The sequence below is a fragment of the Meleagris gallopavo genome, chromosome 28, assembly GCF_905368555.1.
Source record: "Meleagris gallopavo chromosome 28, MGAL_WU_HG_1.1, whole genome shotgun sequence".
Classification (NCBI taxonomy): Eukaryota; Metazoa; Chordata; class Aves; order Galliformes; family Phasianidae; genus Meleagris; species Meleagris gallopavo.
Window position 1 is genome coordinate 937,289 of NC_139431.1, and position 26,731 is coordinate 964,019.

Consider the following 26,731-nt stretch of genomic DNA (forward strand, 5'->3'; position numbering starts at 1 on the left):
CTTCCCAAAGGAGTGGGCACAGGGTGGTGGGCACCATGGAGGGGCAGCCACCCTCACGTTGGGCTCTGCGAGCAGCGGGTCGGTGTGGGCTGTGCTGTGCTGCTCCTGTGAGGGCAGGCTGGGCAGCTGACGAGGATTTTCTAGGAGTGGAAAAGATCAAACTGACGTTTTTATGGGATGATCAATCTCCACGAGCTTGTTGCCTCCGAGGTGCGCGTGAAACCCGCTTTGCCAGCTGCCTGCTGGGGTGATGATCTTGCTGACAGAACCATGGAGGGTTTTTTTTTTCCCTTTCCTTTGTCAGGGCTGAGATGAGAGCGAAGCCGTTCAGAGGAAAGCCACAAGGCTGTCTCTGCTTGCGTGGATAGATGCTGGGAGTGCTTCTTTCCCTGATGTAAGAGAAGGCAGTGTATCCCTGGGTTGTCAGTGAGGGCACCGGGTGGGTGCCAAGCATCTCACTGCCAGCTTGGCTTGCCACAGGTCACACTGAGCAAATAAGCAGCCCGGAGGCAAAAAAAAAAAACAAGCCCCTGTTCTCCATCAGCTGCTCCACATCTGGGCTTTGTCATTGCAAACCATCCTCCCCAAGCAGGCAGTGCCTGGCTGTGCTGATTTGCCATAGCAAAATGTAGGGAATGCATAGTTTTGGGGGAGAGGTAGTAAAGAAAGTACGTTTTCACCGGCAACAAACCTGCTTCCAGCAAGGCTGTGCCTGGCAGCCCTGCAGGGCTAAAAATACCCAGCAAAATGCTAGAGCTGCTCAGTGTCTGTTTTCTCAGTTCACCAGCTGTCTCCTCGCATCCCCACTCCTCTACCCAATGATTATCCCATCAGATAAGGCCCTCTAAACCCAGGCAGTGGCATTTACGTGGTTTTAGCAGATACAGTTGAAAAGTTGAGATTCGCAGGCAGTATTTTGCAAGCAGGCTTGGAGCCCTCTGACATCCAGCAGTAAAGGGCTGCCTTTACAGCAGGTCTGCCCTGATGCTGCTGGAGTCACGGGCAAGTGTGCAACACTGTGGGTGGTAGTGCACATCAGTGACCCTGGAGCTTAAAAGTGGCTCTCTGGGCATTCAGATCTGCTTGAGAAATGCTAAGCTTCACATGGAGGAGAAGGTGAATGGAAATAAGAGGTTTTCTATTCCTGCTGAAGAATGGAGAAAATCCAGTGCTTTGAGGAGGTCTGTCCTGAACAAAGCCATCTCTGGAGGGTGTGAGCTGACACTTGGGATGAGCTCCCTGCAAATGTGCATGTCCCTGTGTTTGTGCACATCCCTGCACGCTCAGCTTTTTGTTGTTCACAAGCAGACTTCAGCCCCAGTAGCAGATATCAAACCCAGCTTGGATCCGGCTTCATCGCTCAGCATCACAGCTAAAACCTTTGCAACAGAAGAACCCTGGATGACAATCCTTCTCTTTAGCTGCGCTGCTCTGGGGACCATGGCTTTGCTGTTGCTCTGATTTGAGCCGTGATGACTGAATCCAGAAATAATCCAAGAATAATCACTCCCAAGTCTGTGAGTGGGAGGATGGATGGATCCAAAGGAGGTGACTTCTCCTTTCCTCAGCTGCCATCCTGGCTGCTCCAGCAGGATTTATGTTACTGGATTCCATGCTAATCATGCTGGACTAAAGAAGTGTCAGTGTGTGTCTGCAGTGGTTGTGGACATGACCAATGCCTGCATGGTGCAGGGGGTGTTTCCCAGTCCTGAGATGTGTGTAGCTTTCAGTCAGGAGATAGTTCCACGTGGCTCAAATGTTTCCAAAGCAGTGATTGGAGGTGACAAAGCATCATCGTGGATTTAGCTGCTAGAAACCCACTGGCAGAGGGTTGCTGCTGGTGCACCGGTGTCATGGGGCAGCTGTAGAGCCCTAACAGACGTGCTAGCTGCCCACCTGTGCCCTTCAGAGGGGCTTTGGCAGTGTTTTGTGGTGCTAGAAAGGCTCATCCCTGCCTCTCCAGCTGTCGAGGTTTGTAGCAGAACTTATGTCATAGTGCAGGTCCTCCATAACACCTGTACCTGCTGGACTGGGAAAATGTACCCTTGGGTGATGTATGGGGTAAATCTGCACCTACCTCCTCCTGCACCGTGAGTCCAGCCCCTTGGATTCCCTCTATGGGGTACAAGGAGCCACCACGGCTGTCTCAGTCTCCTCGTGCCATGTGAGTCTCTCTTGCAGCTGGGATACATTTCCATCCCATCATCGCTGCCATCAGATTTATGTCCCGGTCACTCCCTGCAGCATTTCTCCTCTCTGAGCTCCCTCAAAGCTTCACCCATGAGGCTCATTGCTCTATGCTGATTGATGTCTCTTAATTCACGCCTTAATTCCTTCACTTCCTCTCCAGCAGCAGGGGGGGGGATGAGCCATGGGGCTGCTTTTGCCATTCACATTACAGTGTGCTTGGGGACATCTGGCTTTCCATGGCACAGACGCGCTTTCTCCATTCTCAACCCACAGGCAGAGAGAGGCACAGCAGTGAGACAGGATATGAAAGCCACTCCGTATGGGTTTTGTACTCAACCTGATAGGGTCTAGCCCTAGGATAAGACTCCTTTTTGCCAAGATGCTTACATCTATAAGGCAGAGGCTGTGGGACAGCCAGCTGTGGGACCCCCACCTCGTATTCCTGCACAGAAGGTAACTGGCCTGCAGTGTAACCCACACTGGATGCACATTGAGGGGCTGGTGCTTTTTGCCAGAGCTTCTCTATTTTTAGAGGGTTTTTGTGTCAAACTTCCCATCAGCTGATGAGCCAATGTCAGCTCAAGAACGGAGCTACAGCTCCCTCAGTCTCGGGTGCCCGCATGGCCGGGTGTGCACAAAAGCACCTCCTTGCACACGCTGCCTTTGCTGTGCTCAGGCTCTTTGATGCTGGGCTTTTATTTCAGTTCAGAAGTCCAGAACAGGCTGCTCTGGCCCATAACTGCGTGAAGATCTTTTTGTCAATGTGCACCTTTTGGTTTGAAAGGAGATGAGATAGGGATTTTCAAACATTCTCTCAAGCATTTCATCTATTGTAAAGCATTAAAAACTTGCTGTGTTGAGGGTAACAATCCCATAACCAGCACTAGAGAAGTGGATCTCATCGATCTCATTGCATTGTTTTGCTGCTTGGCCCTAGGATCATCCCCTTGAAGGCAGAGGAAAAGGCCCGATTGATACCACACTGGCTGCTATATAGCAGCTACGTGGGAACAGGGTACCACACAACACATTCCTATGGGTGCTGAGCCCATCTTTTTTATCCATCAGGGTGTGGATGGGTACAAAGTGTTCTGGACGGGTGCCCTGTGGGGTTTGGGGGGCAGCAGGAGGGATCTGAACTCTTGTCATCTCTACTGCAGATCACCACCTTGTGTTTAGACTCCAAATAAAGACACGTTTCTACACCAGCTGGGACCATCTCAACTCACCTTAAGGGGAGCAACTCTTCTTCACCTGACTTCTCAACATGCCCAGGCAGCCCACGTATCCTCCAGAGCCGCCTTGTGCTGCTGCTAGCTCAAGCTCACCACCAGGACGTGTCCCCAAGGGTCACTTCATTCCCCTCTGAGCATCCCCGTGGCTCACAAATGCTCCGACCCCTTCAAAAGGCATCGGAGCAGCAGCACAAAAGACTTCAACTGCACTGACGGCACCACGCAGCAGATCAGGGGGCTTTAAGACTGTGAGGACCTTGTGGGTGCCAAGGCCATCCCTCTGCCCCTGCTCAAGCAATGCTGGTTTCTGCTTAGCCCTCGGTGGGCACCCAGGAAGAGATGGGGCATCCCCCCACCTTCAGCATCGCGTTACCCTCTTCAGTGCCGGCTTCCCTGGCACGTGAGAGCCCATAGCAATGTGATCGGGGCCCCACGGCTCGACAGCCCCCACCAGCACCCCAGCGGGCACCTCCAGCACCCTCAGCTGCCTGTCACGCCCCACCATGATGTGTGAGGTGATGCCCACCATCAGCGAGGGGGACCCGCTGGGCCCCCCGCAGGGCTCCGAGGCTGACGCCGACTTCGAGCAGCTGATGGTGAACATGCTGGATGAGAGGGACAAGCTGCTGGACACCCTGCGGGAGACCCGTGAGACTCTCTCTGTCACTCAGAGCCGCTTGCAGGAGGCTCTGCGGGAGCGTGACCAGCTTCAGAGGCAGCTCAATTCAGCCCTCCCTCAGGTAGGAGCATGGGGGAGTTGGGGTTTGCCACGGCTCTGCTGGGATTTCTAGCTGTACTGAGAGTTGGGTGTTGCAGTGCTCCCAGCAGCTCCACCAGTAGGACCCACTCCAGGTGCCCCAGAGACCTGGATTCAAACTCAGCTTCTGCTAGGAGAGATGAGGTCAGGAGAAGAGTAGGAGAGCAGCACTGCAGTTGACTACCTTCCTGTGGGGTCTTGCAGCACTGGAATATGGGGGGATCCCAGCAGCCAAGGGAAGCAGGAAGCTTCAAACACATCCGTGCTTCCTGCTGGTGCTGATATCTCAAATCCTCCTGCCTCACCTGGGCATCAGGATGTGGGGCACCCCAAGGAGACAGGAGGTGAATGTGAATGGCACCAGCCAGGGCAGAGCTTGGGCCGGTGGCCAGCCAGCTTTCTGCATCCCTTCTCTGCTCCAGACAGGGGAAGGCAGCTCAGCAGGGAGGCAACCTGTGTCCCTGTGTGTAGAGCTGGGCTCTCTCGGCTCTCCACAGGCTGCCCAAAACAAAACACCCAACAGTGCTTCCCCGGGAGCTCATGGGGTCCTCATGGCCCAGAGTCGCTCTGAGTCGTGCCCAAATGCCAGGCATTGGTGCTGCCACTTCCCACATGTTGGGGGCTCGCATCCCCTCTGCTCCCTCCATCACTCCCTGCAGAGAGCACACCAGGTCACCCTGAGCGCACAGCCCGCCCTGCCGCCTCGGATTAAGGGACAGCACGGATTTACTCCTGCTCCTGCTCCAATAAAGGGTCCCCCATGCTACGCACGGGCAGCGTGCAGACGGAACAAACTGGGTCAGCACAAAGGCACTCGGTGGCAGCTCTGTGCCTGCAAACAGACCGGCTGGGTGCCCCGCTGCGGCTCCCTGCCCTGCGGTGAGAGATGCCGTGAGTGTGGGTGACAGATGGGGAATTTCTCTGGGCTGCTGCTGCTGCTGCTGCTGCCCGGCTTTTCCCCATGTGGGCACAGGGGGCTCCGGGCACGGCCACCTTCTCAGGAGATGAGGGCTCAACATGAACACGGGGAGCAAACCCAAAGGCTCTCACCTGCCCAATGGGATTAATCCCAGCATGTGCATGTACCAGGTAAGTGGGACGCGGTGGTTCTGTGCCCCGGGGTGCTGTGCAGGGTAATAGGGGGACTTCCCATGTGCCTGTCCCATCCTATTCCTCCTTTTTGGTATTTCCTTCCTGATGTCTGCTTTGCCCGGGAGCTTACTGCAGTTTGTCAGACCCTATTGAGTAGGGAGAGGTCGGACTGATTGCTTGAAGAAACCTTTTTTTGGAGCAGGGTTGAGCACCCACACGCCTCAGTGGCCGCCTGAGGCTGGCATCCTTTTTCTGGTGCCTCCAAAGAGCCAGGCCCTGGCTGTGTGGACGATGTGCAGCTTGGGGATACTTTGATCGGGGAAGTGGCACTCTGCATCCTTTCAGCTGGATGCCATGGGTCCAGCATACTGGCTGGGTGTGGGGTAGACCCATGGATGGGGCAGGCAGCAGTGCTCCTGCTTGGAGCTCCTCTCCCCCCACCCTGTGCCCATTTGGGGTTTGGCTGCCATGTGGCTGAGACCCCCCTTCCTAATCCTCAGGGGCACCCCTCAGCCCCCAAAAAGGCAGAACTCCAGGGCGATTTCCTGGGGAGACTAAGCTGCCTTAATGCTTCTTTACATGATTTATTTATTCATGTGGGAGCGCTGAACGCGACTTAATCGGGCTGAAAGCTCTCAGCTCCAATCCCTCTCCCCTCCTGGCTGCATGGGGGCATGCAGCTGAGTGCTGGCAATGGGAATCAAGCCCTGACCAGGGCACGGGTGCTCTCTGCAGTACCGTAGGACCCTGGCCCATCTGTCAACTTCCTTCTGCTTGGCTGTTGTGTACAGGTGTGACCCAGGGATGCCATGTGCAGCACTCCAGATGTGTCCGGATGTGCTCATGCGTCAGGCTGCAGTTATCTATGCCCTGCTCAGGGCTTGGGGGTTTGGCAAGAACCCCTGTGATGGGGGAGAACACAGGCCCTCAGACTTCACCAAAGCAGCTGTGCAGAGGGCCACCGATGTCCTGGGAAACCTCTTGCAATTCTTAATTCCAGACCCCCACGCTGTCACACCCTCACTGCTCCTTGGGGCTGCCCAGGGGACTGAGAGCTGGGCTTTTTGGGAGGGCAGACCTACTGGGACTTTCAATCCCCCAGGAGCTGGGCAGGGTGCTGGCATCAACCATCACCCCTTTGGGAAAGGACAAAGGAAGATGGCAGCTTCCACGAGTGCCACCGTGGTGCCTCTCCTTGAAGTCTCCATGCACCTGTTTCCCAGCCAGGAGACCCTGAACCCTGAATTTGTCCATTGCTGACCAAAGAGTCCAGCCCTGAGCCACAACACTCCATTTCAGTGCATCTTGTGGTGCTCCACGTCTCCAGCCCTGCATGCATTGTGAAACAGCATCCGTGTCCCTGCATCCCTCCTGCATGGGGCTTGTTGCTGAGCCCAGCCAGTCGCACTCATCCAGCTTTGGGTGGTTTGGTTTTAATCCAAATTAGCCATTTCCCAGCCTGCTGGGCTTCCCACAGGGCTCCTGGGTGCTCTCAGTGCTGTGTCTGATTATCCTTCGTTTGATTGAAGATCAGGCACCTCTGCTCCACTTTCTAATCCATTTAGAGGTGTCCCTGCTTAGTCTGAGTGTTTACTGGAGCCAATGCGTGCAGCACAACTCTGCATCTGACCATGGCCAGGGGACATGCAAATCTCTGCCTCCTCTTTGCTGCTGAGGCTTAACGCAAAAGCACCTGCGGATCGGGGGAGAAGCTGTGCTCTGTGGTGTGCCTGTTCTCATCCGGGGCCTGGGGACATTTGTCTTTATTGTCCCCACATCCTCTTGGATGCCTGCTGGTGGTGTGGCTGTCGTTGTGTTGGGACACTGATGGAAATACCTTATATATGGGTGATGGAGTGAATTATTCCTACTTTTATTCCCAAAGCATCAAAATGAGGTTTGCAGGTGCCCCCCAGCCCTGCAAGCTCAGCTAAGCCTTATTGCATGCTGCTGTCCTGTCTTACCTCAGGGGTGCTGCTATTTTTGGTGGTTTTTTTTTTTTACTATTTTTTTGCTATTTTTTTGGCAGCTTTCCCCCAAGGAAGGACAAGCATTGCTGTCTCATGGAATGCTCTGCACTTGGTAGCTGTGCTGCTGGTACATGGGATCCAGCAAGGGGGGCACTCATGGAGCCAGGGCTGGAGCTCCATGCTGAGCCCTGAGCAGCCCAGGATAGAGCTGTCACTGCTTCAACACACTGGCCCCTTGCAACAGGAGACTCTCTCCTGCTGATTTTTTCTCTCTCTTTTAATCTCTTTGACTTTTGGAGTGAAAGCCCGATTGTGGGTGCAATATTCATAGCTCTGCCAGTCCAGGAGGCACAGCAGGGTGCAGTGGGCTGATCTCTGGTGATCTCCATCCCCATGGTGACATATCCATCCTGCTTTCCTGGCTTCCCCAGTGCCTTGCCCCACCTGCCCCATGCTGCAGGGAGCACCGTTTGCTGCCTCGCAGTTTGCTGAGCATCTCTGTTGCGCTGAGCTTCCTACCCCATGTCTGTGGGTTTCCAAAGAGCTGCAGCAAAGAGAGCATTCCTTTCCACAGCCCCCGCTTCTGTGGGGCAGAGTGAGAGGTCTCCAACCTCAGCAGATTATAGGCTCTGGATGTGCTGAGTCCCTGCAGCACGACTACCAAAGCTCCCCAACCCAGAGCAGCCATCAATATGGGGACACCCCATCTCAGTACCTCTCGTGCTGCCCTTTCCACTCCCAGCCCCAGTGTAATCCGTGGGGATGCACACGAGCTGCTCACTCTTGTGTGCCAGCACTTGCATAACACAGCAGTGCACACATCTGCCTGTGGCACTGTGCTGTGCTGAGCCCTAATGCATGGGCTGGGAGAGCATGGTGCTGGGAGAGCCTTGGCTGACACCCTCTGTCCCTGTAGTTTAAGGGGCTGTGGGGTGATCCAAGAGCAGACATGGGATGGTGCCTGGGTGCTGTCAGAGCTGGTGAGGGAGGTTTTGGTGCGACGTGACCATTTTTGGGACAGGGATGGTGCCAGGTCTAAAGCAGTCCCTGGGGAAGTGATAGGGGTGGGTTTGGGTGCTGCAGCAGTGCTGAGGCAGGAGCAGCCCTGAGGGGCAGGATGTGCTCATTCATAGGGACAGCAACTGGCTGGGCTGCTGGGATTGCTCTTTCCCTTCTTCCCCACTGCCCCACACTTCTGTCCTGTCCCACTATGGGGTCGTGGTACCACCAGTGACACCACTGCCCCCAATACTGCAGGCTGAAAACCACATCACTGCAGGCAGCTCAGGGCCTGGTGTGAGAAGGGAGAGGGGAAATGTAGCTGGGACAAACAGGGATTAAAGCACTCTTAATTTTGTGGTGGGACATCAGCAAGAGGTTCCCCTTTGAGCTGAGCAGAGCATTTAGTTCAAACTGAGCCTCAACGTCTTGCTTCTGCTTGAAGGATTTCTTATTTGTTTAACTTGAAAATGAGAGTGAAAGAGATTTTCATGCTGTGAAACCGCTCTCAGCCTCCAGTCAAAATTTGGTTTGTTAATGCTCGAGCAAATCTTCCTCAGCCTCTTCTGCAACCCTTTTCGTTTTCAGTCCTTCTCATGCTGTGAAACGGGTGTAAATTCAAGAAGCGTTTCCTCATTGCTTTTTTCACCCTAAAAAGTCCCAGCTGCAAAATGCTGTGTAGCCCCTTTGCAAACTGGTGCCTAAAATGGCAACTGGGAGCAATGGGTGAGTGCATCCAGGCTAACCCAGGTGCACGGTGCTTGTTTTTAAAGAGAAAATGAACCCTTCTGCACCGTGGGAACTTCATGGCAGGTTTCCTTTCTGCTCCAGCATAGCCAGAGATGCAATCACTGTGTTACTGAGGAGTCCACATATCCCCAGGGATGTGCTGGGTTTCCCAGCTTGCCTGTGTTGCTGTCTCCTTCACTGACTGCCTGGGTTGGGGTGGGAAATGCTCCATGCTGGTGGTCCCAGGAGCGGGGTTGGGATGCTGGCTCCCAATCAGCTCACGATCTCCCAGCTAATGGCCATGCCCTGATTTCTGCAGGAGTTTGCGACGCTGACACGGGAGCTCAGTGCATGTCGGGAGCAGCTCCTGGAGAGGGAAGAGGAGATCTCAGAGCTGAAAGCTGAGCGCAATAACACCCGGGTAAGTGTGAGAATGCTGTCTAGCTTTCAGCCCCCAGAAATGTAGGATGCCGTGGGCTGCTGAGCTGATATCGGCATTGCCAGCCCCAAGGTGGTAAAAAACTCACATCTGCTCTCTTGCAGCTCTTGCTGGAGCACCTGGAGTGCCTGGTGTCGAGGCATGAGCGGTCCCTGAGGATGACCGTGGTGAAGCGTCAGGCTCAGTCACCATCTGGGGTTTCCAGTGAGGTCGAGGTGCTCAAGGCACTCAAGTCACTCTTTGAGCATCACAAGGCACTGGATGAAAAGGTGAGATGGGCTGCTGGGATCTGATGAGGACTGCTAGCCTTTGGCACCCAGCTTATTCTTTTCATTACGTATAGTTCTTCCTGATTCATTTGCTATGAACGTTTTGCTCTGATGAAAGACATCTCCAAGGTCCGTTGGCCGTGGCTCTCCTCCAAGAGCCAGGTTAACCCCGGCTATTCCTCTATAACATGCTTTTGTTCTCCCAAGCGAGAGCCTGGAGCATTCCTGAGCCTGTGCCGTGGTCTTGAATCCATCTGAGCCTGGCCCTCAGCCAGATCAAAGGGACTAGGGCTTTCCCTGGCTCCTGAGCTTTCTCATCATAATAAATAATCACATTTCCCACTGTATTACCCAACTGCAGGTCAGAGAGCGCTTGCGAGCATCCTTAGAGCGAGTGGCAACCTTAGAGGAGCAGCTTGTGGATGCCCATCGGCAGGTAAGAGAAGCCTATGCCAGACCCTTGTTAGGGAACTGCTGGGCTACAACTACTTGGAGCTATGCCACATTTGTGGATTCTTAGTGAATTTGGTGAACTATGGCCCAAAGATGATCATGCAGATCAGAAAAGTGCCATTTGGGCATTTTTAATGCAAGGCTGTTCTGAAGTTTCTACTTACACAAAAGCTTCATGTTTAAGAGGAAACCTTGTAAATTCTCCAGCCTCATTCATAGCCGGAGCACCCAATCTCATTCCTCTGTTATTAATTAATCCCTGTTGGTGTGCAGGTGGCAGCTCTGCAGCAAGGTGCCACTCGGGAGGCCCCAGCAACTGAGAGGGATGAGAGAGAGCCCAAGGAGCCAGCGCAGAAGCTTCCCTGGAAGGTGAGAGTCCTGGAAAGCACAAAAGCCCCATGCCACCCTCTCAGGCACATTGCTGGGTCCCTGCAGGGCTATGTTCACCCAGTGCACAGCCACAGGCTGTGCCAGCCCATGCTCTGGGGCAGCCAGGCATCCTCATCCCTCTCTGCTGCTTTGCAGAGGCTCTCCAATGGCTCTGTCCATCCGGATGATGAGGCAGGGAGAGTGGTGGAACTACAGGAGCTCCTGGAGAAACAGAATTTCGAAGTGGTCCAGGCCAAGGAGCACATCTCTGCGTTGGCTGCCAGTGTTGCTGAGCTGGAGGAGGATCTGGGCACTGCCAGGAAGGATCTGATCAAATCTGAAGAGATGAGCAGTAAATACCAGAGGGACCTCCGAGAGGTGAGACCCTGCCCCCTTGCACTGCAGTGCCCATTGCAGTTGCAGAGACATTCACAGCTGTTTTAGACTGGGAAGGGATTGTACACATAGAGAGGAGGGCGAAGGTCCGTCCCCAGAGGCGGACTTTGCTTTTGGGGGCTGTCCCCAAGATCATCAGGAGTGCCCTGATGTTATAGCAGACACTGCGATACACAGGTGTGCTGCAGACCCAGGGCAGTGAGCTGTGTCCACATCAGAACATTTCCCTGTGACTCTCCCTTTATCCCTCTCCTACTCATCTTTGTGCAGCAGGGGTTTTATTGCATCCTTGGACTTGGGCTGTCCCGGGCTCAGAGGAGCTGTGTGGCCCAGTTGTTCCCAGATTGGTGGCCACGGATCGGGACGTGACAGTCCCATCACTTCCTCAGGCTCTGGCTCAGAAGGAAGACATGGAGGAGAGGATCACCACACTGGAGAAACGCTACCTGGCAGCCCAGCGAGAAGCCACCTCCATCCATGACCTCAACGACAAGCTGGAAAGCGAGCTGGCCAACAAGGAGTCCCTGCACCGCCAGGTATTGAACCAGGACCAGAGGGCACCTCTGCCCCAGGGTTGTGGGAGGGAGAAATGAGGCTGGGGTCACGATGCAGGTGCCTCGTGGTACATCGTGATGTGTCACACAGTGCGAGGAGAAAGCCCGGCACCTGCAGGAGCTGCTGGAGCTGGCGGAGCAGAAACTGCAGCAGACGATGAGGAAAGCAGAGACACTGCCTGAAGTGGAAGCAGAGCTGGCCCAGCGCATCGCTGCACTCACCAAGGCAAGTGTGGGGGTAATGGGGGGTGCTGGGAGATGGAGGGGCCATGGGACAGTGCAGGAATCGGGGTGAGCAGGTCAGATGATCGGCCCACCTTTAGCAACAGCCCCTGGTAGGCTCAGGGCACCCTGCTATCAGTCCCAGCCTTTGTGCTTTGCTGCCCTCTGCCTTCCCTATGGTTGCAGGGACAATACTCAGCTTTTAAGACTCCTGATAAGTCCTGCACATGCAGGGTTTGCTCCTTTCCTTCAGCTCCTCTCCCCAAGGTGTGATGATGCTGCTTGGTCAGGGTGATCTTCATTTGTTTCTGGGACCGCTTTGAAAGCAAACAGGAGGAAGGGAGAACCAGGCTAGATCTGGGAGTGTGCAGGCATAGAGGAAGTCATGGATAGGGCCAGCCCTGACATTTCGGAGTGCTGGGATGAGTACCAGTTTGCTTTTGGAGCATCCCCATCTCCAGTCCCCTTGCTAGCAGTCATTTCAAAGCTCACAGCACAGCAAGCTGTGCTGGGGATGCAGGCAGCAGAAGGGAGTGCCACATCTAAGGAAAGGATGCAAATGCAGGGATGGGGGGAGGGATGCAGGAGGGCTTCTTTGGTTTTGGGAAACGCCATCTGAGAGGGCTGCTCTGCTTTTCCCAGGCAGAAGAGAGGCATGGGAGCATTGAGGAGCACCTCCGGCAGCTGGAGAGCCAGCTGGAGGAGAAGAACCAGGAGCTGGCCAGGGTAAGTGCTGCTCAGCCTGGGTGGAGGAGTCATTGCAGGTCCTGATCTTGCTCAGTTCTCCCTTGCCTGGCAGCTGGGTTCCTGGAGGCAGTGTAAAGGTCTGGCTCACTGCTGTCTCCAAAACAGAGTGAGGTGAAGGACATGGTTAATATTTTCCTGCCCAGAATGTCTCCTCACCTAGGAGCTCACACCAGTTCGCTGTGATTTCCCTCTCTCCTAGGTATTCATTTCTTGCTGTTAGAGTTTTCCTGTTCTGGCATCACACCTTCCATCCTGTGTAGTGCCTGCTACTCCATACACTGCCCAAACAAAACATCAAGCCAAGATCCCAAACATGGGACAGCCCTAAACATGTAGCCAATGTGTCATGGGATGCACAGTCTTGCTGTGTTCCTCAGCAGGCAGCTGAGGGAGGCTGCCATGCATGTTTCTTGGGTCGCTCGGCTGCCATTGCAGCATGTGCCCAAGATCTTGGTCATGCTGGGGAAGTCTCTGGTTGCTTTCTCCCAGAGTAGAGATTTGGAGAATCCAGAGGATCCACTGGAGTCTGGAAAGTGTCACAATGTTATGACTGGCTCTGGGGGATGCACAGGTCAAGCTTGTGGGAAGTCAGACACTGTCCTCTCATCCATAGCCCTGAAATAGCAGAGACCAGCAGAGAACCAACAGGGGATTCAATCTGTGCAGTAAATGGTAGATTCGTCCCCTGGGTCATCTGTGACACCAACAGCAGGAACAGATGGGAGGTCACTGAGCTCCTCACAGCAGGAGAAGCAAATCCACTGGATCTGGGGTGACTGGTTGCTGTTTGCTGCTGCAGGCTCGTCAAAGGGAGAAGATGAACGAGGAGCACAACAAGCGGCTCTCAGACACCGTGGATCGGCTGCTGAGCGAGTCCAATGAGCGGCTGCAGCTGCACCTCAAGGAGAGGATGGCAGCCTTGGAGGAAAAGGTAGTGGCTAAGAGTAAGGGGTCCTTGGAGGGCTGCAAGGTCTGCAGCCCCTACAGCACGGAGCCTCTGCCAGCTGCAGCACAGGAGTTTGGAAGCACCCATGCAGGGATGGGGAATCGATCCCATGCAGGTTGCCAGCCAGGTGCCAGGGCTGGTGGGACTGTAGGGAAGCGTGCTCAGCATCGTGCCCTCATCTCCAGCCAGCCCTTGCCTATCAGAATCCACTCCCCACCGCCTTCACTTCTGACAGCAGCAGGATTCATCCTGCTCCATTCCCTTGCTTCTCTGTGTCTGCATCGGCACAGCCTCAACTGCAGCCTGTACCCAGCTGTCAGAACAAAACCCTACTGCATTTTGCAGGAAAAAATGCAGCATTCATCCCCTAACCCTCCACGTGCTGCTTTGAAACCTCCCTTTTTACCAGGCCCTGCTGCCAGACCAATCTGCCTTCTCCAAGTGTCTGTGAGCAGCATCCCAGCTCCCATCCTGCTCACTCAGGAAGCCAGGCTTTCCTTTCAACTGCATGAATGCAATTAGCTGGGAAAGTGGGTGAGCCAGAGCAGGGCTAAACCTTGAAACATCAACGAGAGATTAGCTCATGGTAACTCATCTCTCTTTGGGTTCCTGCAGGGACCAGACTCCCCTGGTCCCCCAGATCAGACCAAAGAGGGGATGCACCTCCTTGCTAATGCCTCCAGGAACAGATCTATCTCTCTGCTGCTCTGCACCTCCTGTCCCCAACCAGAACCCAGCTGTGCCAGCATGTCCAGCCATTCAGCAGATGTCTGAGTGGCTCTGGATAAAGAACAGGAACACACAGGACCGAATTCAAATTCTTCTCCCTGCAAGCAACAGGGATCAGAGTGGTGCCGCTTTATGGAGGGGCACTGTGGGTTCCCCAGCCTCCTGCCATCACTGACACACACAGAATGTTTCTCAAAGTCATCCCTGGGCAAAAATGCTGCTGTTTGGCCTCCCAAAAATGTCAGGCAGTTGCACGCTCTGCTTCCTCCTTGTCACTTCTCTAGTGCAGATGCTGGAGCCATTTTTTGATTCAGCTGCGTGAGGCGCTGATCTCCTCTGAGACAAACTTCCTAATCTGCAAGCCCTAGCTATCAAATGTCTTAATTGCTGCTTAATTGTCCAGCGTGGGACAAAGCTGGGCCTGGCAGCCCTGCTTGAGGAGCAGGAGGTTTGCAGAGAGGACTGGTTCATGGGCAATCGATGAGGAACAGTTTGGGAACCGTCATTGTCCCTCCTGCTAGATGCCCAGCCCACCCTCCATGTAATGATTCCACGCTGGCCATCCCCACACAGCCATTTCCTAAATGATGTCTTTTCTTCTTTCCTGTTTTTATTCCCTTTTCTTTTGTTTCATTTTTCAAAGAACACATTGTTACAAGAGCTGGAAAATACCCAAAAGCAGATAGAGGAACACCAGCACGACAAGGTAAATGCTGCTGCAGGGAGCCTGCCCTAGTGACTGCACTTTCTCACTCCTAACCCCTGACTAGTGGCAGTCGTGCCACCTAAAACACTCTAGTTTCGGAGGAGCTGGGATCCCAAAGCACCCAGCAGCAGGAGGCCATAAACTAACCCACGCAGTGGATGGAAGCTGCCACCCACCTCCCTGGAGACCCCCGGTTCAGTTCCCTAACAGGCATGTTCAGTCCCATCTCTGTATTTCTATCACGCTCATCCATCCCCCCACCGAGGACAGCAGTGAGGTCGTGGTGGCTTCGTCCTCATTTCTAGAAGAGGGTTTGCCCCTGTGCTTTTGGTGCAGCCTGGCCGCAAGTCACAGTGCTGCTGGGGCAGCCTCATTCCCTTCACCCTCGAGGCTGTCCCAGCCCCCTCTTTCTGTTGGTGGGGAGATCCATGCTCAGCTCCATGCCCAGCTCCATGCCCAGCTTGCAGAAATCCCCGCAGGTCTTCACACCTTCCCCGCTTTCAAATAAAGCATCTCTGTAGGGTCTGCGAGATGAGTCTGAAGCTGGAAGGTTGCATCTTTTGCAGCAACAGGAGCTTTTGGGATGTGCACCGTGTCTCATGCATGGCTGGGAAGGCTGGGGAGCTGCCTTCCCCCTCACTGGCAGCCTCTGCTCTCCCAGATGCTCCCTGCCTGCAACAGGAAGAGTTAGAGGGCTCTGCTTGTGCTCCCCACCCACAGCTGCTCTCAGGGGCAGAGCCCAGAGACCCGCATGATGCTGCCTGCATGTTGCCCCCCCCTCCCAGTTCAGCCCATTTGCCCATGGGTCTGGATCCTGCTGTGCCTGGAGGATTCCATCCCTTTGCCTTTCTGCCCACCTGCAGCTTCCCCAGCATCTCCCACAGGACAGCATGGTCACGTAGTGCAGGCACAGTTTCCCCTCCCTGGGGCTGGCAGCGGGAGGGATGAGCCCAGCACCAATTTGGCTGGTAAATCCCTTGCTGCTGACTGTTTCCCACGGTGAATGTGCACATGCAGCCTGCAGCAAAGCCAGAGCACCTTAGTGGGACCAGTTCTCCTTCATCTTGCAAGCCAGCATCGCTTCGAGCACGCATGTGTCTGTGATCACTCCCCTTCGCAGCATTGCCCCGGCATCACCATTCACTGTCGCCTGCATGAGCTGTTTCCTTACTGGTGTACCAAAGGTACTTCGAAGATGGGATGGGGATTTTTAGAGGGAAAACCTGGAAATAGCTACGGATGTGGTTTGCCCCGAACTTGGCTGCTCTTCAGTGTGAAACCAACCCCTGTGCCCATCTGTTTTGCCCCAAACAGCGGAGGTTGTCAGATGAGATCGACAAACTGCGGCTGGAGGTTGATCAGCTCAAGACCAGAAGTGGGACGTTTGTGGAGAGCGTACATACAAGGTGAGAGGCTTCTGCTGAAACCCTGCTTTCTGACACACACCCCACTGTGATGGTTTGGGGGAACTTTTCTTTTAGGGCCCCAAAATGCTGTTGGCATTGGTTATTTCAATGCCAGCAAGCCTTGATGCAGAGCTGCACAGTGGTACATCGCAGCAGATCTGTCCTGGGCTGAGACACAGACTGTGGAGAACAGCCCAGCCCAATTGAATGACCTCAAATTTACTCTTCTGATGGCAAAAAAACCCCACACCCACTGGACATACATTTCTTTTTCTGCACAAAGGACTCAAAAGTTTGAGTTACCTTTCTCTCAGCTGTGTCACTCCAGGGTGGTTTTATCAAGGTCCTGTTCTCAGTGCCCATCTCAAACCGCCACGGCTCATGTACCATTTTCTTCACTTGGATTCATTTTCAGTCCTGCAGAAGTCTCCCATGACAGCAGGTGTTCACCAAACGCCTTTCTTCCCCAGTGTGTGGGGGATGAACTGGGAAGGAGGAACCTGTCTTGCCATGGTGACCATCAGTGCAGACCCCCATATTGCCCTCTGCTCTGCCACACTTTCATTTAAAGTCAGCAGGGAGGTAGGGGGGCCCCAGCCCAGTGCTCCAAGATGTGACATGAGTTCATCAGATCTCAGCCTCTGATATTCAGATAATGGGAGCTGTTGCAGCAAACCTCAAATCTGCTGGCAGCAGTGACAAAAGTGCCTGGAGGACACATTTCAGCACTGGAAAGAAGAAGCAGGGAGAGTGAGGAAGAACATGTGAGGATGAAGGACAGCTGAGTGCTGGAGGAGTGCCTGGAGCATACATGGGAGCTCCTTGTATGCGTCTGTAAGAGCAATGAGGGCATTGCTCACTTATTAGTTTTTTATTTCTTGAAGGGCAGGTTAGCAGAAAGCTTGAGTTACAGAGGCTAGAATAATCCCCCAGTTGAAATGTCAGCTTTTGTCTAAGGCGCCTTTATCTGTTTTTAGCTTGGGAGCAGCTTGTCAGCAGCTCCGCAGCTTAAATCCTCTTGAAACTTGGGCTGTGCCTTCGTCTGCAAACACTGAGCTGATGCCAAGCTGAGCTGCTCATGTTGTGATTTTGCTGGGAGTGGGGAGCCCAGATATGGCCCTCTGATGGAAACCAAACCCACCGTAGTGGAAAATCTGCTGATTGCTCTGGGCAAATGCTTTTGTCCTCCTAAAGCAAGCCCAAACCTCGTGCTTCCTATTGCAATGCATATAGGGAGGAACAACCGTGTGCTCTGGGATGCTTTGCTCAGCCACGTGGATGGTCTCTAAAGATGGTGAGGAGGTGTGAGCAGGTGACGTGGAGGTATGCACAGAGTCCCACAAGTGGCAATAATTGGCCTCATGTCCCAGTGCAGCTGCTGCATTGCTCTGTTTCTGAGCACCAGCATGAGCTTGGAGGAGGAGGATAAAGAAGTCCTAAATGGTTTCTGGTGGGAAGCCCCAAGTGATGCTCATGTCCTTGCACCTGAAAGATCTGTTTCAAATGGGATTTTATTCATCAGGGTTTTTCTTGTGGAAATATTGAAGAAAACATAGAAAGAAGCACTGCTCGTCTAACTGCCATTATGAAGACGAGGTCACACACAAGGGGACTCCAGACATGTTGGGAGGTGCAGACTGTGCTGGACAGTGCAGGCCAAAAAAATTGGATATTCAGTGGGTACCACAGCAAAAGGGGAGGTAGCAGTGGGGTAGGGCCTGGGGCTGTGCTTCCTACAGGGTTGGGACTGGGGGAATGGAACACTTTTCTCTTCTGGAGCCTGATTTTGCAGCAGAGCAGGGAGGTATTGCTGGGGTGGTCATTCCAGAGTGTCCCTGTCCCCCTCCTCTGTCCTGAGGGCTCTGTTGAAAGCAGCCAGCGGACAGAAGCATCCTTGCATGGGCAGCGTCCATAATGGAACTCTCTCCACAGGTCCCACATGGGCAGTGCCACAGACCTGCGCTTCCCTCTGGGTGCTGTGGTCCATGCCCCAGCTGAGCCCTTTGGAGCAGCCCCAGCCCTGTCTCGGACACAGAAGGGGCGATTCGCCACCCGGAGAGAGGAGCCAGCAAAGGTAACCCACCCTCCTGCCAGCACAGGGCCAGGATCGGGGTCAGAACTGGGGTCTCCCTGCATGTTGGTCTCACATCTCCCTGACCTGGAGACGTGGGGCTATTTCCTTCACCTGGCAAGTGAACGGAACATGACAAGATTGCTTTCCCCCTGGGGCTGTACTGTGGTTGAGTGTTGCTTGGAGGCCTCCAGTTTGGCTTTTGGGGTTGTAGAGGTGCCATGGAGGATCTTGTTCCCACAGGACTGGGAGCAGGCCCAGGCAGGCAGCGTTCTGGCTACGGGGCCTCACGCCTTTGACAGCGATCCTGAGATTTCTGATGTGGATGAAGATGACCGCGAGACGCTCTTCAGCTCCATGGATGTGCTCTCCCCTGGTGGGCACTCGGATGCCCAGACCTTGGCCATGATGCTCCAGGAGCAGCTGGATGCCATCAACGAGGAGATCAGGTAGAGGTCACAGCCTATAACTGTTTTGAAATGAAATGGCTTTCAGAGTGGGGAGGAGGATTTGGAGCCCTAAAATTGATGTCTTGCTCCAACTTTAACCAGGGAAATGGCTCTGGGGTATCTATCCACAGGGCTTGGTTCTTTCTGTCCTTTGGTGACATCAGAGCTGGTTCACACAAAAGATCACTGTTTAAAAAAGAAAAAAAGAAAAAAAAAGAGAGAGAAATGGGACATCCCTCATCCTTGATTTATGTGGGTTTTGATGGGTCTTACTGCCATTCCTAGAGATCAGGGGCTCCAGTCGCAGCACCCAGACTGCCTTTCCGTAGTGTCAGTAAATCCCATGGCTGGGAAGTGCCAGAGGCCGGGGGCCACCCCAGAATGGTGTGGATCCAGGAGCCCTGAGCCCACTGCTCCTGCAGGATGATCCAAGAGGAGAAGGAATCCACTGAGCTCCGTGCAGAGGAGCTGGAGACCCGTGTGACCAGCGGCAGCATGGAAGGCCTCAACCTCACCCAGCTCTGCAAAAGAGCCTCCATCCCCACCTCGCTGACGGCCCTGTCCTTGGCCAGCTCATCCCCACCTCTCAGCGGCCGCTCCACCCCAAAGCTGACATCCCGCAGTGCTGCTCAGGACCTGGACCGCATGGGGATCATGACGCTGGTGAGGAGGCTCACGGGGCAGAGGGGAGCGTGGGCACGGGGTGTGCATGTGGCTGCTTAGGGTGGAAGCAGCATCCCAGCGTCCATACAGCTGAGTGGTGTGGAACAGGATGCCTGCGTTTGCTGAGGGGTTTCTCCATTAACTGCCACCCTTTCTGTGTCTCTCTTGCTTTCTCCCTTGGAATCAGCCCAGCGACTTGAGGAAGCACCGGAGGAAACTGCTAGTGAGTGGCTCCCACTCTGCTGGTTTTTGTCCAAGCCCCTTTTCCAGCCTGCTCCTGGCTTTGCCCACACCAGGTCAGGGTACACCAGGTGTGGGGTGGAGCTGGGGACCCCAGGGATTCAGCAGAAGGATCCCATAAGGTGCTTGGAGATGTTCCAGCTGGTGGCCTGAAGTTCTGCGGGACATGGGGAGGGTCAGACAGCCACCGGGTCCTCAAACACTGAGCATCCCTTTTGGGGACAGGGTGTGTCTGGGACATTCCCATCTGTCTTCCTCAGAGCTTTCTGCCGTGGCAGCAGCTTCTGTCCCTACACCTTGATCTGGGCCATGGAGCTGCATCCTCTCTCCTCCTCATTCCCCACATTCCCAGGATTTTGGCCCTTGGCTGAATCCTCCCCATCTGCCTGTGCAACTCGAGCCACCACTGGAGCTCTGCTTCAGGCTTATCCTGGAGCATGGCAAAGTCTCAGGACACTGCTGGCTCTTTTGGCCATGGCTCCATGGAACAAGAGAGAAGGGCTCCGGGACAGGTAGCAGGACAAGGATGAAGCTGGGCTTTGGCCATCCAACCTCATGGTTCCTGTGCTTGTTTAGTCACCTGCAGCTCGGGATGAAAGCCGAGAGGATAAAACCACCATCAAATGCGAGACTTCTCCCCCATCCTCCCCCAGGACGTTGCGGCTGGAAAAGCTGGGCCACCCCGCACTGAGTCAGGAAGATGGGAAGAGGTACGTGGAGCACCTGCTGGATCTCAGTCATTGGCGTGGAGATGAGCTGGGGTTTGCCATGACTCTTGTGCTGCTCGGGAATAACCTAAGGCTTTGCTGTTCCTCTCCCTCCATCCCCAGCTCGCTGGAGGAACAAGCCAGTAACCCCAGCAGCAACAGCAGCCAGGACTCCTTGCACAAGGGCTCCAAGAGGAAGGGGATCAAATCCTCCATCGGGCGTTTGTTCGGGAAAAAAGAGAAGGGCCGCTTGATTCAGCTGAGCAGAGAAGGAGCCACAGGGCAGGGTCTGTGAGCAGCCCCATTCCTGTGCATGCCGGGCGGGCATTCTCTTGGGTCAGGCTCTACTCACACCTTCCGGCCCTCTCTGGCTTTGGAGTAGTGTTGGGGTTACAGGCAGAGGAGCAGGGACATGCGGTTGGCCTGGGGACATCGAGGCTACCAGCTCTGGGCATCCTGGGACAGGCAGATCCTGGTCCTTTCTGCCCCGTGGACCTTTCTGACCTGAGCACGGTACCAGTGCTAATGCTCTCCAAGAGATAGCAATCCCCCATCGCTGTATCTTATCCCTAATGTTCTCAAATCTGTTTCCCTCCCCATGGCACCTCCATGTTGCTCAGCCCTGTGGCGGGAGCTGCTTTTCCACTCATAAAACCTTTACTGCATCAATGTTGAGCATTTTGAAATGGGAAAGCTGGCAGGCAGGGATCCCTGTGGGCTCCATTGTGACAAGGGGTGCTCTGGAGATGGGTTGGAAATGGAGACCATCACCTCCTGTACTGTAATTGTGCATGCCCAAAACCTCAGTGCAAGGATCCATGCAGTGCCATGGGGGACATCATGCTGACCTGGGAGTATCTTGCTTGCCCAACAGTGCTGCTGACCGACACAGAAGTGGGCATTCAGGACCCTCTGGGACTCGGCAAGCTGGGTGCTCAGGCTGAAAAAGATCGGCGCCTGCGGAAGAAGTGAGTAAACCTCCTCTGCCACTGCAAGAAAATGGCCCTGGCTGCTAAGCTGTGACACAGGGCTGAGAAGACTTCTTGTCTTCACCCCCTCTTGAGCCATGTTAGCTCCTTAATTGCTTTGTTTCCAGCTGGTTTTTGCTTCTGATAGTCTCTTCCCTTTTGCGATTTACTTTCTTCCCCTCAGGCTCCCAATAAATCACTCTTCTGCTTCTCTTTGCTCCAGGCATGAACTTCTGGAAGAAGCTCGGAGGAAGGGATTGCCTTTTGCTCACTGGGATGGCCCCACTGTTGTGTCCTGGCTGGAGGTAAGGCAGAGCATGCCCACACATTGTCCCCAAACACAGTGTGCTCCCCTGGGAGGGGTACAGCACCCCACAGCCCCATTTTGTGCCATGCATGTGGGTGGTGGTTGCAAAACAATCCATCCATGCTCAGCAACTCAGAACCTCTTCCCAAAGCGTGGAGATGTTTTCTATGCTCCCCAGCTGAGAAGGGAGGTGGCAATGGAGCATCTGTAGTTCCAAGTGAGTGGAGCTGGGGGAACAGAGCAGATCCCCAAGTCCCTCTCATGTCTGCAGGGTTGTGCTTTGGGGTTTCCTCAAGCTCTTGAGTTGAAAGGCTCAGTGGGTGTACTTTCCCTATGCTCTGTCTGAGGTATAGGGAAGCTGCTCTGCCCACAGGCGATCTGTGCAAGGTCCAAACAGAAAAGGAGCCCAACATGGGTATGCAGCTTTGATGTGGAGCTACAGACAGGGTGTCCTCTACCCTGCCAGGGTGGATCCCCAACTTTTCCCTGTCTCAACAGCTCTGGGTGGGGATGCCAGCCTGGTACGTTGCTGCTTGCCGAGCCAACGTGAAGAGTGGAGCCATCATGTCAGCACTGTCTGACACTGAGATCCAGAGGGAGATCGGCATCAGCAATGCGCTGCATCGCCTGAAGCTGCGCCTGGCCATCCAGGAGATGGTTTCACTCACGAGCCCATCAGCACCACCCACCTCACGGACGGTAAGCACTCCACCCCACGGCTGTTTTCCCCATCCCCTGGCTTTGTAGGACCACAGTGGCTCATTGGTCCCCAGGGAGTCCCAGTATTGCAGGCAAGTGCGGCAAGAAAGAGCTTGCCAGTGTTCAGTGCAGGCTGTGGGTGGGGTGACATGCCTCAAGGACCAGTAAACTCACCAGGCACATGTCCTCTGGCACAAAGATTATTTACTGCCACCAAGAGTGAAGCACTTTCCTGCCTTGGGACCCCATCAGATGTTCTTATCCTCACACACAGAGGTTGTCAGCAGGAGGCTGACCCTGCAGAGCAACCAGGGATGAGCAAAGCTTGGGCACTGTCAGATCTTGAGGGAATAAGATTCCACCTAAAAAGCACATGTTTGATTTGCAGGGCCAGCTCAGTTATGCAGAACCATTTTTTCAGTTATTTCAATATAAATCTTTCCTTGAAGCTGTCTGAAATTCCTGGGGCAAGTCAGAGTAACTGCAGATCTCCCACTTGCCCTGGATAAGATATGGAGCTGATAGCAGGATTATAGCTTGTGCTGGTCCTTAGAGCCCCCAAGGGGTTAATGGTGCCCCAGTAAGCCAAGACATGTCTGTAGAAATACAGTCAGCAAAAGGAACAGCCCCAGGCATGCCCTCACATGGCCCTGTCTGGGGTCACAGCTGTCAGAGGCAAGCCTGCAGGCTCTGTGAACATAAAACCAAAGCATAAAGGCAGACGAAATGCCAGTAGACCTTGCTACACTCTCTATGGCTCGATGGACAGCCCAGATGTCGCCATCTCAAACTGCAGGGATGCTGCAATGATGCTGCAAGATGCCCGCTGCCTCTGCTCCACATGTGAGGATGCTCTGATCCTCCTTCACCCTGAGCCAGGATTGTGTTCACTGTAGCTGTGAGCCCTGATTCTGCAGCAGCTCACTTTGACCACTCTGCCCTTTTCTCTTCCAGTCCTCTGGAAATGTCTGGGTGACCCACGAGGAGATGGAGAACATGGCGACGTCTACCAAGACGGTGAGGCTGGCCGCCCTGCTGCTGCAGCGGATCAGTTACTGAGCTGAGCTCCAGACGTGCATTGAGGCACTAAAAACCCCAGCAGGGAAGGGGATCTTTGCTGTGTCTCATGTGTCAGCTCTTGGCCAGCATTATGCACCTGTCTAGAAACCGTCTTTCAGCCTTCAATATCCCAACAATTTCTAAAGCTGGCTTAAAAACCATCAGATGCATTTTCCTTTGTCAAGCCCCTTTGGGTTTTGCTGGGTTTCTAGTGCCAGTTATGAGTTAAACAGGAAAGATAGACAAAATACAAGAGTGATCTCAGTTGATGCATGAGACTGAGTCCCACACTGGTCAGCCAACACCCAGAGAAGTCACCATCCCATTGACATTAGCACACCCAAATATTGCCCCTGCTGTCATTATCACTGGTTGATAGCTTGAGGTTCCTCAGGGAGATGTGGCCACGCTCCCAAGAGCTCTGGGTCCTTTGGAGAGGTGTGGCCATGCTCCCCTCTCAGCAACTAAATGACCTTCTGTCTGAATCTCAGAGCTGGGGCAGCGTTTTGGGTTGGCAGTGTGAATTAATTTGGCATTTTACTGAAGCTCATGCTTGCTGTCTGGGTGGCACAGAGCTTTGTTATTGGCAAGGGTCTTTTGGGGACAGAGAGTTCAGAGTTACAGCTGGAATGCCACACTTTCCCTTGTAGGTTTTGTGAGGTTGAGAGAAACCAGCCCATGATAACCAGCTGCAAAATTGGCAGATTGTCCTTGGCGGGGTTTGTGACCCATGAGCTGACGGTTAAGTGTCTCTCTCCAGCTGTTGAGATGACCCAAGAGCTGCCCATACTTCCCATCATGGAAGTCTAAGCCCCAACTAATGCCCAAGACCTGTTAAAAAAGCTCCGTCCAACATCCTTGCTTGACAGAGATGTCATGAATCCTGAGTCCTGCAGGACTGGGATGTCCCCAGCACCTGCTAGCAAGGCTGAGCCCCCCAGGCCCACCAGGATCACACCAAACTGAGGGGTCCCTCGCTTGGCACACATGGCATAAGCTGTCACAGTGCAATGCTGCCATGTACTGACTTTACCTGTCCTTTCTATTGACATGCTGCATGTGTCACGCTTAGGACACAGAGGAAGGCAGCTGGGCACAGGTGAGGTCCCTGCTGTGTCTCATTCACTGGGGGTGGTACGTGGGGTGGATGTGGGAGGGAGAGCTGGACACCATGGGGCACCCAGGGAATGAGCGTGGGGCATCAGCATGTGGCAAGTCCTGCTTGGAGCTGAGCCTGTGCCCAGTGCTTGCTCTCTGAGCAGAACACGGGCCGTGGCCAACAGAACCATTCCCTCCAGCTCCTCCAGCCCAAACTAGGGTTGAACTCCCCCAGTCCACATGTAGTCCTCAGGACAGCGGACTCCCATGCTGCAGCACTGAGCTGTCACTGATCTCCTGGGGCTGTCTGCAGGTTTCCTAAGCCCTGTTTTTTTTCCTAGCTTCTCCATTTGCTTTTACAGACACTGGCCTATGGGGACATGAACCACGAGTGGATTGGGAATGAGTGGCTGCCCAGCCTGGGCCTCCCACAGTATCGCAGCTACTTCATGGAGTGTCTTGTTGATGCACGGATGCTGGACCACCTCACCAAGAAAGACCTCAGAGTGCATTTGAAGATGGTGGACAGTTTCCACCGGTGAGTCCTCTCCTTTGGGAGGTCCTTGAGGTGCAGTACCTGCACGTGGATCAGGGGATGGGGGATTTTGAGGAATTTTCCTCTTGGCCAGCCTCAGTGCTGGAGGGTGGCTCATCTAGGCCAAACCTGGGACAGCCTGCTCTTAGAACAGGATAAAACTGAAGGACTGGGGGATTACCACAAAAGGGAGGGATGTTCTCCAGCTCCTAGCTAAGATCATCCCTTTGAATTTCATCTGTGACTACTCAATCCTACACTAAAACATCCTTTGGGCACATGGAGAATTAGTAGGGAAGTGGGTCCCTCTGCAGGGTCCCTCCAAGGCGTCTGCCCTCCTGAAGGTTGGGTGATGTGTCGTGTCCTTGCAGCACCAGCCTACAGTATGGCATTATGTGCCTGAAGAGGCTCAACTACGACCGCAAAGAGCTCGAGAGGAGGCGAGAAGAGACTCAGCACGAAATCAAAGGTCAGCAGCCACATCCACCATCCTGCTCTGGGAAGGCTGACAAGAAACCTCCAAAGAGATGCCCAGTAATGGTCTCTCTCCTGCCTCGTATTCTTAACACAGCACTTGCTAAATGAAAATCGGTATTTCTGAGCAATACTCACGCTTGTGGGGCTGTTGTCCCTGCAGTATTTCCCCAGCAGATTGCTCCAAGTACCTTTAAGCTCACCCCAGTCAGGCATGAGTAGGGTGGTAGGGTGTCAAGACAGGAAGGGCCTTGTCCCAGCATCATGTGAGCTTCTGCCCCTTTCAAGTACTCAGGACACCCCCCAGCTTATCAAGCTCCCCTTCCTTGTTGGCTATCCTGAGATTTCCTGTGCTTAGATTACAACTCATTATTGATAATGCCCCTAATTACATCATCAATCCAGGCCTCTTAGGATTAATTTTCACAGCTGTTTTCTGCCTGTCATTTCTGCATTTAGTTTGGTAACTTGAAGTGAGCTTTTTCCTGGCACTTAGCTACATGGCATTGCTGCTGGCCCAGGAAGGAGAGTGCCAGGCTCAGCCTGGGGCTGTGTGGCAGGACTCCAGCACATCCCAGCCTACTGCACAACCAAGAGTACTGTCTGGGCTGCCTTGAAACATGCTCTTGCTCTTTTGCAGATGTGTTGGTGTGGACCAATGACCAGGTCATTCACTGGATCCAGTCCATCGGGCTCCGCGAGTACGCAAACAACCTCGTTGAGAGCGGGGTGCATGGAGCACTCCTGGCCCTTGATGAAAACTTTGACCACAACAGTCTGGCTCTCGTGTTGCAAATCCCCACGCAGAACACACAGGTAAGGAAAGCTTCCATGGGAGATTTTGGAGGAGGATGGGACATAGCTGCAGTGTGACTCCACCAGTCCCACCAACTCAGTTCTGCTTTTCAAAGCAGAGCACTCTGATGGTGCATGGGCTTTTTCTCCATCGTTCTCAGGGCTGGGTTGGGGAGCTATGCTTAGAGCTGCTCCCATAGATGGAGAGTGTTCATTTGATGTTATTTTCAGGCTCGACAAGTGTTGGAAAGGGAGTTCAACAATCTGCTTGCATTGGGCACAGATCGGAGGCTGGACGATGTGAGTACCAAACCTCTCCCATGCCCAGATTGTGCTGGGTACCTGTTCTTGTTTAAGAAATAGGAGAAACAGAACTGCTTCTCTCTCCCAGCTTATCCTGGGAAGACAACTAGCAGTTGGAAGAACAATGGAATAAATTAAAACTAAATCATTTAAAA

General features: G+C 53.9%; 1 protein-coding gene across 2 annotated transcripts in view; it reads left to right on the forward strand.

The window, feature by feature from the left end:
- Positions 1–26,731, forward strand: part of PPFIA4 (PPFI scaffold protein A4) — a 43,877-nt gene that overhangs the window by 14,479 nt on the left and 2,667 nt on the right. The window contains exons 2-28 of one of the 2 annotated variants that reach the window (XM_085210387.1): positions 3,351–4,165; positions 9,292–9,393; positions 9,516–9,680; positions 10,042–10,116; positions 10,407–10,502; positions 10,659–10,880; positions 11,288–11,434; positions 11,544–11,682; positions 12,321–12,400; positions 13,221–13,352; positions 14,740–14,802; positions 16,117–16,208; positions 18,141–18,282; positions 18,523–18,728; positions 19,151–19,391; positions 19,579–19,614; positions 20,208–20,341; positions 20,462–20,625; positions 21,213–21,306; positions 21,530–21,611; positions 22,112–22,312; positions 23,267–23,329; positions 24,444–24,470; positions 24,832–25,007; positions 25,376–25,473; positions 26,119–26,294; positions 26,505–26,573. In XM_085210387.1, coding sequence (XP_085066513.1) covers positions 3,929–4,165; positions 9,292–9,393; positions 9,516–9,680; positions 10,042–10,116; positions 10,407–10,502; positions 10,659–10,880; positions 11,288–11,434; positions 11,544–11,682; positions 12,321–12,400; positions 13,221–13,352; positions 14,740–14,802; positions 16,117–16,208; positions 18,141–18,282; positions 18,523–18,728; positions 19,151–19,391; positions 19,579–19,614; positions 20,208–20,341; positions 20,462–20,625; positions 21,213–21,306; positions 21,530–21,611; positions 22,112–22,312; positions 23,267–23,329; positions 24,444–24,470; positions 24,832–25,007; positions 25,376–25,473; positions 26,119–26,294; positions 26,505–26,573 — 3,459 coding nt within the window. In that variant the 5' untranslated portion in view covers positions 3,351–3,928. The remainder of the gene's footprint in view (positions 1–3,350; positions 4,166–9,291; positions 9,394–9,515; positions 9,681–10,041; positions 10,117–10,406; positions 10,503–10,658; positions 10,881–11,287; positions 11,435–11,543; positions 11,683–12,320; positions 12,401–13,220; positions 13,353–14,739; positions 14,803–16,116; positions 16,209–18,140; positions 18,283–18,522; positions 18,729–19,150; positions 19,392–19,578; positions 19,615–20,207; positions 20,342–20,461; positions 20,626–21,212; positions 21,307–21,529; positions 21,612–22,111; positions 22,313–23,266; positions 23,330–24,443; positions 24,471–24,831; positions 25,008–25,375; positions 25,474–26,118; positions 26,295–26,504; positions 26,574–26,731) is intronic. The other variant, XM_085210388.1, reaches the window with a different exon arrangement.